The sequence below is a fragment of the Stigmatopora nigra genome, chromosome 9 (assembly GCF_051989575.1).
Source record: "Stigmatopora nigra isolate UIUO_SnigA chromosome 9, RoL_Snig_1.1, whole genome shotgun sequence".
NCBI lineage: Eukaryota > Metazoa > Chordata > Actinopteri > Syngnathiformes > Syngnathidae > Stigmatopora > Stigmatopora nigra.
The window spans coordinates 7,513,393-7,531,401 of NC_135516.1; the positions used below are offsets into that span (position 1 = coordinate 7,513,393).

Sequence of the window (18,009 nt, forward strand, 5' to 3'; positions counted from 1 at the left end):
ACACACCCTCCCATGCTTTAATGTTGCATTAACAACAGCATATGTAAACATGCACTATGGATGGGGGAGCGTTTAACAGCTATGTACTATATCCATTCAGTTTTTAGATACCTCAAAAGAAGGACAGTCAGGAAAATATCATTTCAATGATATACATATATCTAAATTCAAATTTGTTTTGGTTTAATTGTTGGGAATCAATCATTAGACAATTTAGATAAGACAAATTTCAATAGTTCCATTAGTCACAGATTATTTTTCACATTTTGTGTTAGTTATAAATGTACACAGAACAGCTTTTTGTGTTTTCCTACTCAATATTTAACATTTAGTCGACAAATATGCATATCCTTATGCAAATATTTTTTCTTCTTTATAAATATGACGTTTTTATTTGAAAAGTTATATTAAAGCTGGTGTGTATAAAAATGTACATAAGCGTGGAATTTTGTGATCTACTTTCAATTCCAGTAATATTTGTTTGTCTGCTTGTCTATTGGCAGCTGGTGGCTAATACGGTGCTTTTTACCAGCGTCAACCTCTCGGGCCTATTTGTGCGCATCTTGACAGAGCGAGCGCAGAGGAAGGCCTTCCTACAGGCACGCGACTGCATAGAAGAACGACTCCGAATGGAGGATGAAAATGAGAAACAGGTGCATATCAACCTAAAAGCAATCGGGTAAAGGAAAGACCTTAGGACCTTTCATATTTGGATCGCACAGAAATTACACGGCACTGTGTGGCACCTCAATACCGTAAACGTTAAAACTACCTCCATCTAAACAGAATATGAAGATCAGCAGGAATAGTCAGCCTTATTGTAGTATCCACTCAAAATCAATGTATAACAATATTGAAACAATTTAAAAGCAGCAATTCAGAAATATTAACTTATTGGCTGCACTTGAATTGGATCCAGATCCAATCTATTTTACTTGGGAATGCCAGGAGTTCTAGTTAAATAGATTAAGAAGTCAATTACCGTCAATGACAGTGTATTAGATAACAGTCAGCAACAATGTAGTAACTAACAACTATGTTACCGTGACCTAACCTTTCCGGTGTTTTTTTATTTTTTTATTTTTTTATCCACGTGAACTTAGGAGCGCCTGCTCATGAGTTTGTTGCCCAGGAACGTAGCCATGGAGATGAAGGAGGACTTCCTGAAACCCCCAGAAAGGATCTTTCACAAAATCTACATTCAACGTCACGACAATGTCAGGTAAAGGACTTGACAGAGATTAATGAAGCCCAACTTGCTTTTGCTGCTTTTTAACAGGCAAAGTTTATGTGCTATTTGTAGTTTGTGCGTGGTCAACAAGGGTTCTGTAAACCACAAAATTAATTACACAGACTTTTGATACATTAAACTGAGAGGATAGTCGACTCTTAACTTCTACTACCATATTATGATACATTTATATCACAATAAAATCTGACCCATTTTGGCACTACTAATTCATTACAGACCCAGTGAACTCTCACATTGGGAGATGTCTGCCTGCCAGCATAAACACTGTCTAAGTACATTCAAAGATTTGTCGTTTTGGATCATTAAACAGAACCAATCTGACGTCCACTGACATAAAAGATCCAATTAGGGACTTGCTAGGAATAGGATAATAGGCCACTAGTGTGCAACGTCAGGGTCATCAAAACCTAGCTGCACCCTGGAGGGAAAAAAAAGGCTTGTGAGGTTCTGCAGAAAAAGAAACTTAAAAAGACGATAAAGCCGATTTGTGTGGGAGTCATTCCAGCAAATGATGTTCCATTGGAAGGCAACTAATGATTATTATGTTTCTCAGGAAGGGAAACTGCAGATAAGCATCTTGGTTTTGTGGATTCATATAGTGCACTTTCTCTTTCAAGATTTTAAATCTTTATATTCATCACAGATTGTAATTTCCAATGATACCTTATTTAATAGAACTGTTAAGACAAACAAGTAAGAGGCTTTTACGTCGCACTGGGTTAAAAGAGTCACAAAATATCATTGATTTCTATGACACCTGCTGTCTTAGTTATAATGATAATGATCTTGGTATGATTGTGGTAATGTTTGCATGCATATTTTTCTTACACCAATCTTGTTCATATTCAAATTTACAGTATTGAAGGATGTGAAGGAAGAAAAAAAACTATCATTCCATGTTATATTAATATTAATTATAATTATTATTGTTTATCACAGGCTTGGAAAATGTAAGTTATTTAAAATGAAATAATTTTAGAAAAAAAATCAGTTGAATCCTTAAAGCAACTTTCATGGTTACTACATCCCAGCACAAAAAAAAACATGAAAGAAGACTGAAGTAAACAATTGCAAAGAAAAAAAAGAGACTAAAATATTGTGCCTTTTCAATGGGCCCCTTAAATATCACACTAACTATAGACCTACAAATGTAATTAGTGAGTGTATGTTTGGTTTTAAATTATATTGCAAGGAAAGATCTTTGTCCCTCTTATTTTATTGGCTCAATACAGACATTTAGTTCTTTGTATGAGGGCTCTCATTGTCAGAGATGCACGGAGTACGCTGAAAACGAAAGTTAGCTTTGCTATGGGATTGAGAAGCTACAAGAGATTAATTGTAATAGAGATAACCAGATTCTTGTTGCGTAATATTGTGTGTCTAAATATAGCTTCCATTTCAAAGGCGTTTCCCTGATTGCTTTTGTGGCTCGGACCCCTCCCTCCAGATATTGTGCTCCCCCGCTCTGAAAGGCAATCAGATCGGACGCAGAATGGGATTCATGTAATTCGGGTGGACTTTAATTAGAAAGGAGGCACAGCATGCGGCCCAGTTTACGCTGAGCTTTTCTTTATTATGTTCGGCCAAGGTGGGCACCGTTTTCATCTGATTAGAGTCCAGCAAAGCGGATATTGTTGTGATCAGCTGCTAAAAAAATGTGATTAAACTCTAGCAAAAGCCACCTCTCTTTTCCAATAATGTCATGTATACAAAACATACATAGCTTTCTTGCCATGATTTAAATCAATTCCAACATTAGTTAATAACATACAGTTCCATGTCGGGAATAGGCTTCTGTCATTTTCTTTTTGTTTGTCAGATTTTAGGGAAAGTTCAAATTTCAGTTGCATTCTACAAAAATCCAATGTAGATATTTTTTTAAATATCTATATTTAAATTTCCACGCACATGCTAATTTTCACTGCCAATATTTGCTCTAGCTTCACATATCACAAGTTCACACGGGTGCTACATGCAGATTTCACACCTCCATGTTCCACACAGGTTTAAAATACCTTTTGAAGTTATGCAGTCAAAATGTGCAAGAAAAAAAAGAAACTAGAAAGATTTCTTAACCATACTCTATATTGGACAATGCTAAAACAATCCTCCTGTGAGAAATATCCGTAGGAAGAAATATCTTGCTGTGCTTGACGCTTTTATTTTGTGTACTGTGGTCCAGATGACAGGCTAAGCACAAAACAAACCTCATAATTTCATCATAGTTCTGCCAGAGTTTAGAATTTCAGAAGGAAGTATAGTAGCATGATGAATAGAATGGAAGATCCTATTTAAAGTATGTGTACCCAGCTTTGGTTATTCTTTGCTGCTGATAATGCCTAGATAGAAATATTCACTTTTTTTAAGTGAGGGGAAAAAAAAAGCTTGATTTTGGCTGCGAGTCCTAAGTAGGCACTGCGGCAGGATTTATTGTGTTATCTTGAGAGATTAAATAACTGGACATGTGTTGTGTGGGCTTTCTATTGAAAATTTGTTTGGGTTTTCTCCAGTTCTTTGCTCTATTATTGTTTGCTGTATGTACCCACAACGCACTGTCGCATCAGGCACACTGTTTGCAGATTTGCACCAATGCAACATTCAGCGTTCTAAATATTTGCCCATGACAGATGGTGGCCAATTCATGTGTCGCCATGAATTCACTTGCTATTTTTTAGACGACATCTTGATAACTTTAGATCACACCAAGACTGACACAAACACTCCCTGTTTCACACAAAATAAAGGCGGCAGTGAAGTATTTGGTGGTGAATAAACCTAAATAATTTGATGTTAAAATTATATTTTTTACACCCTAAGCCTACATAAATTAATGGTAGAACAATTCTTCTTTACATACTAAATTGTCTTTGTGGGGAAACTGTCTTAGCCATGCCATATCCCAAATATGCTTTAAAAAAATCAGGTGCAAATGCATTCAGTCATTGTGATTTATTGTTGGGCATTTTAAGAGCTTGAGTTCTATGACAATGATATGTGGATTGGAGCCTGCATTTAAAAAAAATGTCATTATGTAATTTGTATCCAATAATTTAACCCTTGAAACATGAATGTGTTTATATAAAGCATGCTTTACAATAAATCTGGCCCCTTGACATTTGCTAGATGTGTTGAAATACATCACATTTGTATGCTGGGATGTCAAAAATGAGTATGGCTATTTCACTAGCTTCCCAAAAAAAATAAACACCTCATGTTCCACTATAAACTGCCCCGCTTTGAGGATACAGTGCTAAAAAGGTCTTGATGGCTGGTTAATATCCTGGAATGACTCCTCTCTGGCACCTGACGCCAATCGTCCTCACCTTGAGCCCCGTGAGAATATTTTGCCTTCTATTTTCAGTCACTGTGCTTTGACTGTGCCGCCAGTCAAAATGGGACAGACATAGTCTGGCTCGCTCCCTCTTTTTAATCTTTCCTCGCCTGCTGCTGGCCATTAATTGCAGCCTTTGATTCATTTGCCGTCAAAAATCCAAAGTTGCTGTTCAAACTGACCTTCTAAATGTCATTTAAAGAGCTCCCTGGCTGCTAATCTCATCTGCCAAAATTGTAGGAAAATAACAAGTCATTTCTTTTCTTTTTCCTTCTCTTTTTTTTGCCCGTGGCAGCATCCTGTTTGCAGACATTGTAGGCTTCACCAGCCTGGCTTCTCAGTGCACCGCTCAGGAACTGGTTAAACTCCTCAATGAGCTTTTTGGAAAGTTTGACGAGCTGGCTACGGTGAGTCTGTTTAATAAACATAAACACATCACACTTCCCTCATTTCAATATGGCCTTGGGAGCCCATCATAAAAAAGTGAAATGACCCCTGATAGGAAAATGCTTTTCTACCCTTGATGCTCCATGAGCACAATGCTCATGGCTGTCAGCTCAGCGTGATGTTGCAGTGAATACTGCAAGTCCTTATGATGTGTAATGTGATTACTGAGCGCTTCATTTGAGGAGGACTCTAATCTAGTCCGAATTCGCCCCAGGCTCAACTTTTCCTCCACGCTAGCTGCGCAAAAAGCTTGAATGGAATTGCACTTAGCCCCAAGTGTCCAGTTATACTTAATTGAAAATAGTTCACGTCTCACTTCACTGGAAATCAACATTTGCACACAATGGCTAATACATTGTAATTTTTAAATTAGAGTGTATCCATACCAAGAAAGTCCATAGTTCATTTTCTTTCCAAATGGGTTTTGGTCAAGACCTTTTCGGTTTGGTTCCTTTTCACATTGCATCCCTGGAAATGATTGAGGCTGGTATTAGGCTACATAGTTCAAGTGACTAAATTATGATTTTGGGCATTCTAGACTATCATTTTAGTGCTTGAGAAAAAATAATTAAATAGAATTATCTTCAAATCAGAATTAAGCAATACAAAGTAATGAAGTGATGACACTGCTTTTCTTAATATCCAGATTACTATTGAATATGTCCTAATGGACTAAGTTGTAAAATAGTGGAATAAAAAAGGCTAATGTGGCCCTAAATAACATTTCTGATTGATGATTGTTGACTTCTTCACAAGCCCTTCGCCATATCATTAAAATTATTTAAAGAAAAACATTAATAAGTCCATTTATTTGTTAACAAAGTTAACCAGAGCAGTTCTGTAGTGTCAATTTGAAAGGCAACCAGCTATTCCCATCTTGTGCATCTCAGATCTTTTCCATTTTTTGGGGTGACAGTTGAATTGATGGCTGGAGCTTGTCCTCTCGTGTCATAGCCCCACTCCAACCCGAACCCCTCCCTCACCATGACCCACTTGGGCAGGAAGTGGCGGTCAGCTGTGACTCATCAGCGTGGCAGCAACAGCGTGCATGGGTGGTCTGCCTGTGACATTTTACTTTTTTCCCCCCTCCGTTTTTTTATAAAGAGTGGGTGATAGCACATGGCCATGGGGTGTCATCTCGTAATAACATTCCAGCACCGTCCCCACACCACCTGTCCACTCTCTGGACCAGACAAGCTGCATGGGAAGTGGGCCAGGAACACAGAACGCTTTAAGAAGCACACCTAGTCACTCAGAATCTGCGCAAACAAGCATTTTATTTGATTTTTTTGAATGGAAAGAAAAAAATTGCAGACTCCCATCCTAAGCGGTTCAGAAAAAGAAATAATTGACGAGAAGTCAGTTGTTTATGTCAAACTAGCCTTTGGATCATTGAATGCCCGATCCCTTCAAATACCTAATGCCTTGCAAAATATTAATGATGTAGCACAGGGGTAGGGAACCTATGGCTTGGGAGCCATATGTGGCTCTTTTGGTGGGTGTATATGGCTCTCCTCTAACATGTGTGGTAAAATATGGGTATCGCTGGTGAGAGACCTAAGTCCCGACTGTACCAATGGGAGCGTCACACTGGAACTGTGGAGCCAACATGATCACAAGCGCCTTTTTAATCATGAATCTTCTTTGTTAGAATCTTCTGCATGCATACTGTCATTGATTAGCAACAGCTAGAAGAATTCAAACACTTTTTTTATTTTCAAAGTGGTAAAATGATTCATAAATGCACACATTTTCATGCATTTTTACTTTTAAATTATTAGTATGGCTCTCAAGGAATAATGTTTGAAAATATGAATTGTTAATGGCTCTCTTTGTCAAAAAGGTTCCTGACCCCTGAATTGTAGCACATTATATGGAACACCGCATTGCCAAAGTACTATATGGAAGTCCCCTTGACAAATTCCAAATTACTGAACATGGTGACAATAGGTCAAAATTGGCATTTCCCAATTAAATGTTACCTAAATATATACATATTTAATCGATTTAGTTTTATTACCATGAAATTAACAATTGTAAAAAATAAATAGATATTTTATTTCTCTATTTGAACTCCAACCTTTACAGAATATTATGTTGGAAGACCACTTGTCATATAACAGTAAAAATAGGGTTTCCAGGAAAGCTACTCACACTGATAAGTGTCAGCACTTTGATTCCCAGCACCCACTGGAACACAAGCTGAGAGTAATTATAACTCTTCAGTGCCAGAATCTGCTGACTGCTGCTGCGATTGAAGATTAGCGGCGTTAGCACCTCAAGAAAGCTTTGGGGCTTTCCCCTTCCTTCCTAAAACACAAAACCCCTCCAAGACAATCCAAATCACAAGTCCTCCAGTATATCAGATCGGTACGGTAGCTGGTGTTGACAGGCTAGTTAAGAGATGGCGTTTGCTTTCTGAGTGACCAAATTGACATGCCAACTGCACCCCTCACTCACCAATTCATATACTTTGAATCTCCTGTGGACTGTCTTGCCAGCTTCCAAAAAAACATCTTTTGCAATGAGAGGCTTTCTAACATAAATAGCACTGGCTGGGGATGCTTGCATATATTCTATACACGTATCAATATGTTTAAGACTTTGTCGTGGGCTTCTTTGTCAAGGTTCCTGTGTGCGTCTTTTTTTTTTTGCTGTCACAACACCTCCGTGCATCACAGCTTCCAGACTCCTCCGCTCCTTGTTTCACAGCTTCTTGATTGACACGCAGAAGCCTACTTCCCTCAACTGTGTCTCCTATGCCCCGTGGTTTTCCCTGCACCCGCCCGCTTTCTTTCTTGCGTTGTCTCAGGCTTCCATTTTTAGATGACTTAATGATGTATCTGTCTACTGTCTGTTTGCATTTCGAATTGCAAAAACTACCCTTTTCGTTCACCCATAAACATTTTCAGGAATGGCCCAAAGTATGTATTTGAATGGTGTTTCATACAATGAATTGGTGTATATATATGTGTATGTATATATATAAATATATATATGTGTATGTATATATATAAATATATATATGTGTATGTATATATATAAATATATATATGTGTATGTATATATATATATATATATATATATATATATATATATATATATATATATATATATATATATATATATATATATATATATATATATATATATATATATATATATATATATATATATATATATATATATATATATATACACACATATATATATATATATATACACACATATATATATGTATCCATATATATATATGTATATACTATAATATATATATGTATATACTATATATACATTATACATAGATCTATTTCACTCCATAAAATTGTCTGTGCTGTGCCCAAAGTGTGTGTGCTCGTCAGTAGCTTAAAACCTAACGTGTAAACACAAGCCAAATGCCCTTACAGGGTTTTGCCTCTTGAACAGATGCAAGGATCACTGCTAAATCACACTGTTCCCGAAAGATGACTGTGTGCTCATCGCTGTGCTGACTGGAGATCCGTTCAAAATAAACATGCCTGTTTTAGATTAAATGAAATATATTGGAATGATGTCCCTAGCTACAGAATGGTAAATAGTTTTATTACACCTAAAATTGGTAAAGCACTTTTCCCCCTTTAATTTAAAACTCTTTCAACTTCCAGTCCTTTTCAATATAAGATTCATCGGTCAAAATATAGAGAGGGGACAATATTGCGGTATACATTAGCCTGTTCTGTCTCATTCAAATAGGGCGCTGGTCACAACCAGAACTGTAATATAACGGGTTATTTCAAGTCAAGAACAGCTTTTGTTGCTATGACCACAAGTTTTGTACCAAAAGTTGCACTTAAAGAGATTCATTCTTGAAGGATTAGGGTGGGTGCTGGTTGCCATGACGTTTTTGTGCCATTTGTACCACGGCTGTTTTGACCGATCAGAATAGCTTAATGCGATTGGCTGGCCACCGATTCAGGGTGTCCCCTGCCTGGTGCCCGTAGTTCGCTGATAAAGGCTCCTGTGAGGATAAGTAGTTCAGAAAATCAATGATGAAAGAATACTTTGTTGACTTGCTAAACCTCAAATTTGTTGCCTCACTTCTTTTATTAGTTTTTTTCACATTTTCATCACGTTTTTCATTAGACAATGATGACATCATATAAAAACATTCATTCATGTTCTGCACCGCTTATCCTCGGTCGCGTAGGGTGCTGGAGCCTATCCCAGCCAACTTCGGCTTTGCTGGGTACAAGGAGACATAGAAGCATTCAGACTCATGCTTATGGGCAATTTATACATTTCAACCAGCGTACCCTGCATATTTTGCTGATGTGGAGAAAACCCATTCAAGCCAACCACTTGTCCATAGGGCCGCCTCAGAAAAAAAAGTCTATTTTTAAAAATCACAAATTGCTAATGAGGTCCCTTTTCATTTATTGACACTTTTTTGTCTTGCTCGATGGCACATCGCAATAAAATTTCAATCAATGTGCAATACACTAAAAATGATTGGACGAATTCAAAGGAGACGCACGTTGCTATGCAGCTGAAAAATCTAACTGCTCTACCAGTTGTGAATAAATTCTGGAAATTGATATCAAAGTCAAACGAAGGTGATCAGAGATATATTTTTCTCCTCTGGCGCTTTTGGGTCTAAACTCAGAGGATGTGTGGCTTTGGACAAAATAACAACAAAGCGTGAGTGACTCATAGCGCTGTGGCTGCTATCATTTGTGTGTGTGTGTGTGTGTGTGTGTGTGTGTTTTATTTTACAGCTTGTTTGTCTCTTTCTTTGTCTCATCCTCTTTGTGGGCACGCATTGAAGAATATGCTCATTTGCAACCATATGCATATGGATGGTTTGGGTGTGTGTAGCTACAAAGCCATATCACACCTGTGGACATGCTTTATTAGTATTGTGATCAGTAAATTCTATTATAGCAAATAGTAAAGAAAAAAAGGGCCACCATTTAAAGACTCTTTGCATTTTCCTTCTCTTGTTTAAAGCGCCTGGCCCATTATGCTTGAGTCACGTGACATGCGATAATCTTGCACGGGTTCTCAATCGGCTCCTAAAGCCATAGCGCAGATTAGCACAGGACAAGTACAGGGTGGCAGACTCTAAGCATGGGGGCTTTCCCCCCGCTCACCACAACCGTGCGGCGTTGCCATAGTGCCATCTGTTACTGAGCCACCACCTGACCCTAGGTGGCCCAAAGACACCTGATTGGTTCCTGAAAACACAATAGAATATACTTGCGTATCATTGGAATAAACACTTGATTAAGAAGATTAATTTGCAACAATAAAAAGATTTAAATAGCACTTTCTGAAAAAATATGTCACCAAGACTTAGGTTTTCACCATAACCACTCCCATAATTGAGTTTCTCCACCCACTATGTTACTATATAAAGGCAGGTTGAAGATCCACGGCCATTTTCAAATGACTACAATATATGAAGTGTCTACTGCAAAAGGGATATAATGTCTTAGGTTTTTTGATTAGCGAAGTATACGGTTATTTATTTAATTATGTATATATATTTTTCCTTTTTGTATAACATTTTTGTCTGATTTGTATAAAAATTGAGGAAAACAGACCCCTTTTTCAACAAAATAAATATTTATTGTGCAATTAACCTGCATTTTAAAAGATGTTCAGAAATGATTAAACCCAGTTGGTTAATTTATTGAGGCTATTAAGGCTAGGCAATGATCATATGACAAGTGGGAATAACTATATTTTACTTTCACTACTTTTCACAAATATAAAAATGAAACAATTTTGTATTTTCGTTTACATTTTTCTGTTTCTTTTGTAATATTACTATGCTGACCCACTTGATATACCCAACGTTTGGAGGCACAACCCTGAAACAAAATTACAATCTAACCCATTTGAATGTGTAGATTACAGACCATATTTTTAAACTATGATGTTTCTCTTTATTTGCAAGATTCATTCATTACCTTTGTGAGCCTTCCTGAAATTACCCAAACTAATAGTGGCAAACATGTCACATTGAACATGAGTGTCACCGGAAATCGCTCGTTGCCACGATTCACACTGGCTTGCATGTTAAAAATAGCGCGATCCGTCAGATCCGTCGTGTGTTCCCGCCACTGCCAATGTGCATAATTATGAGTCTTTGTTGCTCTTTGCATGCACGGCCAGTGATCCCATTACCTCCATGGAGACAAAGAAAGGGTTGTGAGCGACGGCGTCAATGGTAACCTGGTTTCTCGGGTTCGTTCGCTTCAATAATGGGGCTTTGTAGTCACCAGTCTTCTGTTTTCATGCGCACCGTGTGTGTGATGAAGTGGCGGTGTCTTTACATCGGCTATTACAGCACATGATAAAACACAGTACACCCATAAGTTTTTAACCGAATACTTATTTTATTTGCATAATATGACATCCTAAGCATTGAGGGTTACGGTGATATATGAGCAAATTTCTCCTCATTTGACCTTGCTAGTGGTAATCATGCATTGTTGTACATTATATATATTCTGCTGTTGCTCCAGTGACAGTCTCTCTTTGTCATGTGTGTTGCTAGGAAAACCACTGTCGACGGATAAAGATCTTGGGAGATTGTTACTACTGCGTGTCCGGACTGACTCAGCCTAAGACTGACCACGCCCATTGCTGTGTGGAAATGGGCCTGGACATGATTGACACCATAACGTGAGTGATCAGATGGGCCGTCCATCCTTGTTTTCTTTGCTCTTCTTACCAACCAATGGCACGGTGCATACTAGTTTGAGACAGGCGTCATCTGCAATTTGTTGCTCTTTAGTCTTCTACTTTGGTTCTTTGCAATTTTGAAATTTTCACTTTGAGAAGCATATTAAAGTCTTGGGGGGAGGGAGGTTCTAACACAGTTGAACATGATGATGCTTTTTCTGCTCTGTGGAGATGCCAGGTTAACTAACTGTGTCGCCCGTGCTTGCAGGTCAGTGGCAGAGGCCACAGAAGTCAACTTAAACATGCGTGTTGGCCTGCACACGGGTCGAGTGCTGTGTGGGGTACTCGGCCTCAGGAAATGGCAGTATGACGTGTGGTCCAATGACGTTACTCTCGCCAATGTGATGGAAGCCGGAGGACTGCCTGGGTCGGTACTGGTGTCATGTCAGGGTTCCTAAACCTTTCTTTCTGATAGGTTTGCCCCCAATAATAACCCAAACATTTTCCTTGTTTTCTATATTGCACAGTAAGGTCCACATTACAAGATCCACCCTGGAGTGCCTGAATGGAGACTACGAGGTGGAACCAGGAAATGGTCACGAACGCAACGCCTTCCTCCAAAAACACGAGATCGAGACTTTCTTCATTGTGCCCTCTCACCGACGCAAGGTACGCCATTTCCTGTTAGTCCAGTGCTGTTTATGTGTCGGCCTCGAGGGGAAATGACTATTCGCGCACTTTGGGTTGTGTTCTTTATGAGGCCATGGCCCCGAGTGAACCCTTAATACCTCGAAGGGTGTACTGTGCAGAGATAATCCGTGTGGAAAGTCAGACGAGGCTCGATTGAAGAAGGAGGCTTATCTTCTCCTGGTTGCTTCTCCCGCAATAAACTCTCACAGGAGGCAAATGGGGAAGAAAGCACCCTGAGTGTAGTCTAAAGCATCGAGCGTGATATAATGGAGCTCTCGCACATTTGATGTGCAGATGATGTCACTTCCAGCCAGTAATGGATTCATCCAGAAGAAGCGAAAAAGAGCCTGTGGCATCTTTCATCCCAGATTTTACAGAGTTTAGCATGCATACATATGCACGTATGTGGCAACATGCCAACAACGAGCTTCTGCTCTCTCCTCGGGTATTTTGCTTCTTTTCTAGTGGAAAAAAAATGAAGAGCTATCACCACAAACAGGCATGAAGTATCAAATTCAAGTGGTCAAGTGTATTGTAGTAAAGACTACTGTTAAAAAAACAATATGGCGTTATTATGACAATATGGTGTAATTTTATATATTGCATTGTAACCTTGCAATGAGCTCCCAATTTTTTTTCTCACATGCCCTAAAATTAATGATGAGACCTGCGGGATTGACCCGTATTCTCTTTGGTTAAAGTCCTAATCCTGGTAATAAAGACTGCATGACGATGTGATTTAGTTTCTCATGCGGCGTATATCATGATTGCCTATTTTAAATCCTCCTTCCCACCACTCACAGATATTCCCGGGATTGATTCTTTCGGATATCAAACCGGCCAAAAAGATGAAGTTCAAGACCGTCTGCTACTTGCTAGTGCAGCTCATGCACTGCAGGAAGATGTTCAAAGCAGAGATCCCCTTCTCCAATGTCATGAACTGTGAGGATGGCGATAAGGTAAAGGCACTCGCTTTTGGGATTCCGTGATATTGTGGGTAACTGGGCGTCTGCCTAAACAGATATTTCATCAATCCAATGTGAGAAGAAATGCTCTTGTTTGAAAATATTGCATAATCACATTATTTATGAGGACCAAAAATAATCCAAGTCACCAGGCAGTCCTCTAAAAAAACAACACATAAAAATAAAAAGATAATTTTCTTGGTTTAGTGGTTGCAAAGTAAAGGCTAAAACCACATTCTTCTAGCCTTCTTATGTATTTATTAAATTGAAAAAAAGGACACAAATTATTCCGAAAATTTTAATTGAATAAAATACTAAGTTATTTATTTTAAACCAAATGTATACAGTGGTACCTCTACTTACAAATGCATCTCCATAGGAAATATTCAGGTTACAAAAAGCCTCAGTGTTTTTTTTTCTCTCAATATGAAAGAAAAGGTTGCTCTACCATTGGCCATTAGTGGGGAAGTGACTACTAGGAGTAAGGTATATTATACTACGTATACATACATACATAAACACAAAATTACCCAGGTAGATATTTTTGTGGACTGTGATTCAGAAAATGAATACATGAGTGAATGTTTTCTATTTTCTTCATGTGTGAAGACAAAAGAAAGCAAAATTGGAGGTAAATTGGTTATGCTCCAGTGGCCACTATTTTCGCAGCTCTCCTTACTGTGGCTGCCAAAGACACTTAGTCTCAGCAGGGTGCATCCACTAATGAAGTTAAATGTGACGGTAGCAGCATCATTTGAAAGTATAATCAGTTGCCCGTTTGTATTGTTGACACTCCTTTTGCTGTGTTTCCAACATTATGACAAGAGAAGTAGTAGGTACAACTTCTTTTTCCTCTTTCGCCTGGTCCTCACAGCGGAGGGCCATGAGGACGGCACCACAGAAGCTAAGAAACCGGCCCAATGCCAACCAAGCCAACGTGGTTCAGACCAGCCCCAGGACACGGGTCAACCGCTACATCGGGCGTCTGATCGAGGCCCGGCAGACCGAGTCGGATACGGCTGACCTCAACTTCCTCACGCTCATGTACAAGTGCTCGGAGCGTGAGCACAGGGTGAGGTGTGCTAGAGAGAAGGAAAAAAAGCGGGACAGTTGGGTTTGAAGCATCATGTCCTGTTCTGTCCCTGGAAGTGACTAAAAAAAGATTATATGGCTTTTTAAAGCCTTTTTGCGGTTTTAGTGTTACAAAAGCAGCATTAGGGAACTCTGTTTATCTGTCTGGCTAGCCATTGTCTGCCTTTGCCATTTCTGCCATAACTGCAACATATCACACTGCAGTCTTTTTCGTAAACATAATTTTTACATTTATGTTGTTACAATATGAACTACCAATAGTTCTATGTTATTAGTTTTTTTATGTTCACTTAGCTTTAAATACTTTTTAGAGATTGAAAATACTCCATGTTGCCTATACTTTTTTTAATAGTATGTTTTTTTTCAATTTTATTTTAATGTAGAAGATTTGTTATGTGCAAGGTTTAACAAAGAACAGAAGTAAAGTAACGAGTATGAGAGATGCCATCCAATGAGAGCACAGCCTCCAATGCAGCTGTCATAAAAGCTGAATCCGTTTCAAAAATCAACCCAAATTACTAAGGACAATCTCCATATACAAACTATTGTTAGTTTTGTTGATGTAAAATGTAGTGACAGATGTTACAATGTCCAGAAATTTCAATTTCAATTTTAGATCTAGTTTGTCCATATAGGTCAGCACTTACTCCTTTTTGCTTCTTTTTTTTTTTGTACTATAAAGTACCATCAGGTTCCGGATGAGTACTTCACCAGCGCAGTGGTTCTCTCGCTGATCCTCGCTGCCTTGTGTGGGATCGTCTATCTTCTTATCATACCGCAGTACGTACTATAGTCCCAATGCATTGAGCATTACTTACAATTTGTTTCTCCGTTTAGTTCAATCTTTTATGTCATTTAGGGGAACAGTGGTGCTGGTTCTTCTTGTCTTCTGCATCTGTTTTCTGGTAGCATGCATCATGTACCTACATATCACCAGAATACAGGTGTGTTTGTTTACCTTAGACTCTATTAGTTACAATTGTGCCTGATTAGTTCATTAGAAATGCTAAATAATGTTTTAAATCAATACAAAATTTGTATTTGATACGAATATTGGGTTAACATGCAATATGTAATTGTGAATTACCTCAATTTTTCGCATATCAGTGTTTTCCAGGGTGCCTGACCATTCAGATTCGCACTACTCTCTGCATTCTCATAGTGCTGTTAATCTACGCAGTGGCCCAAGCTTGTGTGGTAGGTCAAACACTTAATTCTACACTGTAAAAAGTAACATGAGGACTATTATTACATAATAAGGGCAGAATACCCGTAGAACTGGAAATTTGCAAGATTTCTTTAAAAATAGGAAACATCTCGAACCAGATTTGAATTGTGGCCTATACATTTTTTTTAAAAAAAACAGGCTATTTATAAAACCTACCTTTTCAGGATTATGACATTTCTTGAGTTAATAACTCCACATTTCTTTTTACAGGTGGGTTGCATGCCTTGGCTGTGGAGTTCCACCAAGACCAACAGCTCCATTTTCATCATTGACACGGACGGCAGTGCCAACAGTACATTGTCCGAACTGCCCTGCGAGGGGGCCCGCTACGCCTTCCTGTCATGTGCGGTGGGAACACTCACCTTGGCGCTCTTTCTCCGAGTCTCCTGGCTGCCCAAGATGGCGCTGATGCTCCTGCTGGGGGTGCTGTACGTCACCGTGCTGGAACTGAGTGGTTTTCGCAAGACTGTCGGGTGAGTGAGGCCCTGAGCCCAGTGGGGGGGGCGACATCAGACGGGCATCTAGGCAATCATTCGAAATAGGTTATTTGTGAGCGCCTTTGATTTTCTGTCGTTCCCTCAAAAGGGAGGTTACGCGTCGCCGGCGTATTTTGCTCAGTAGGTGCTGTGTTTCTCTGATCTCGTGAGGGAAACAGATTATCAGAGTTATGGGAGCCTTTGCGGTACAGACAGAAGCGGACACACACCCACACATTCATTTTCGAATCTTTTGAAGCACATGTGCTCCATTTTCTAAATCACAAAGTTGGAAAGAGCATGGGTGATGGGAAAATTATTGGAGCAGAAATAATTGAAGAGTGATAGCGACATCGGTAGGAGTTTTTCCTATTTCTGATTGTATTTAGTCCAACAGTCACACAATTAGACATGTTGAGAATAAGTCCACATTTTCAAATGTGTGGGGGAATCGCCTCAAGCCTCCCGTGTCGTTTTTTTCCTGGGTGGTCCGGCCTCGGCGCTGACTTGTGCCTTGGTCTCGTCCGCAGTGGGGGGTCCTTCCACATCCGGGGCTACGAGCCCATCCTGTCTCTGTTGCTCTTCGTCTGTGCTCTGGCCCTCCACTCCAGGCAACTTGACCTCAAACTGCGTTTGGACTTCCTCTGGGCTGTGCAGGTCAGAATGTGTGTCAATGTTGCACTACGGAGAAAGTCTTAGGTTTTGTGCTGAGGATAGAAGTGTACATACTCATGTATTTTTATATTCTTTGGAAACAATGTGGGTAAGATGTTTGTTCAGGCTCTATTTAATTAGGAAAATGACTATTTTGCACAGTGAGAGACTGCCTTTGGCATTAAGGTATGCGAGTACTAGATGGAAAACTAAACATTTTAAGAGGGCTTCAATGACCTCTACTGGTAGAAATGTTTAAAGGATAAAGTCAAAACTGGCTCCAACATTGTCAATATCATCATGTTTATTGAATTCATTCTCCATGCTTAACCACAATCCATTTTAATTCATCGATGTAAGCTTTCAAAAAGTTTTTGGCATTAATTCAGACATCCATATTCACAAATATACCCACAACATCAAACATTTGCATTTTTTTATTAGTCATAGTCTTAAAATAGAGTTGGGGCATGTACTTTCTGATTACATTTCTGAAAGTATTCCTATAAATTAACATCAACAGAAGTTTCTGGGTTAGTCTTGAGATTCTTTCTTAAAGAATTATAAAATGTATATAAAAAGTATATTAAACTACAGTTCTATTTATTCTTAAAAACCATTGAGATGTTAATGTATAAAAGCAATTGAATGTCCAATTTCCCTAATGTTTTTCCCTTAAAATTCAAGTTGTCTTTGTGAATTAGATGTTTTATGTCTGTTGAAAGGCGGAGGAGGAAAGGGATGGGATGGAAAAAGTCAAACTGGATAACAGACGGATCTTGTTCAATCTGTTGCCGGCACACGTGGCCCAACACTTCCTGCTGTCCAACCCCAGAAACATGGTAAGCCCTGCTCATAAACACACACACACACACACAAAACAGGTGGACCATCACAAAAAGTAGCAACAGAAAATAATACACAATTAAATCTCCTTTGCTTCCATTTTAGGATTTGTACTACCAGTCGTACGCTCAAGTAGGCGTCCTCTTCGCCTCCATCCCAAACTTCAATGACTTCTATATTGAGTTGGATGGCAACAACATGGGAGTGGAGTGTCTGAGACTGCTCAATGAGATCATCGCAGACTTTGACGAGGTTTACTCTTTTTAATTTGATTTTTAATGATTTATATGGCCACCTGATGTTGTAGGGAAAACTACGGCCCGCCGGCCACATACGGCCCTTTAGGCTTTTTAATCCGG

At 38.9% G+C, this 18,009-nt stretch overlaps 1 protein-coding gene across 2 annotated transcripts in view; it reads left to right on the plus strand.

Annotated features, from left to right (window-relative positions):
- LOC144201230 (adenylate cyclase type 1-like) overlaps positions 1 to 18,009 on the plus strand; it is a 28,286-nt gene that overhangs the window by 3,445 nt on the left and 6,832 nt on the right. For both annotated transcript variants that reach the window (XM_077723710.1, XM_077723709.1), the window contains exons 2-16: positions 504 to 653; positions 1,104 to 1,222; positions 4,879 to 4,990; positions 11,572 to 11,699; positions 11,968 to 12,126; positions 12,227 to 12,368; positions 13,193 to 13,348; positions 14,229 to 14,426; positions 15,129 to 15,226; positions 15,306 to 15,390; positions 15,554 to 15,643; positions 15,885 to 16,147; positions 16,681 to 16,807; positions 17,530 to 17,646; positions 17,756 to 17,902. In XM_077723710.1, the coding sequence (XP_077579836.1) occupies positions 504 to 653; positions 1,104 to 1,222; positions 4,879 to 4,990; positions 11,572 to 11,699; positions 11,968 to 12,126; positions 12,227 to 12,368; positions 13,193 to 13,348; positions 14,229 to 14,426; positions 15,129 to 15,226; positions 15,306 to 15,390; positions 15,554 to 15,643; positions 15,885 to 16,147; positions 16,681 to 16,807; positions 17,530 to 17,646; positions 17,756 to 17,902 (2,091 nt within the window). The remainder of the gene's footprint in view (positions 1 to 503; positions 654 to 1,103; positions 1,223 to 4,878; positions 4,991 to 11,571; positions 11,700 to 11,967; positions 12,127 to 12,226; positions 12,369 to 13,192; positions 13,349 to 14,228; positions 14,427 to 15,128; positions 15,227 to 15,305; positions 15,391 to 15,553; positions 15,644 to 15,884; positions 16,148 to 16,680; positions 16,808 to 17,529; positions 17,647 to 17,755; positions 17,903 to 18,009) is intronic.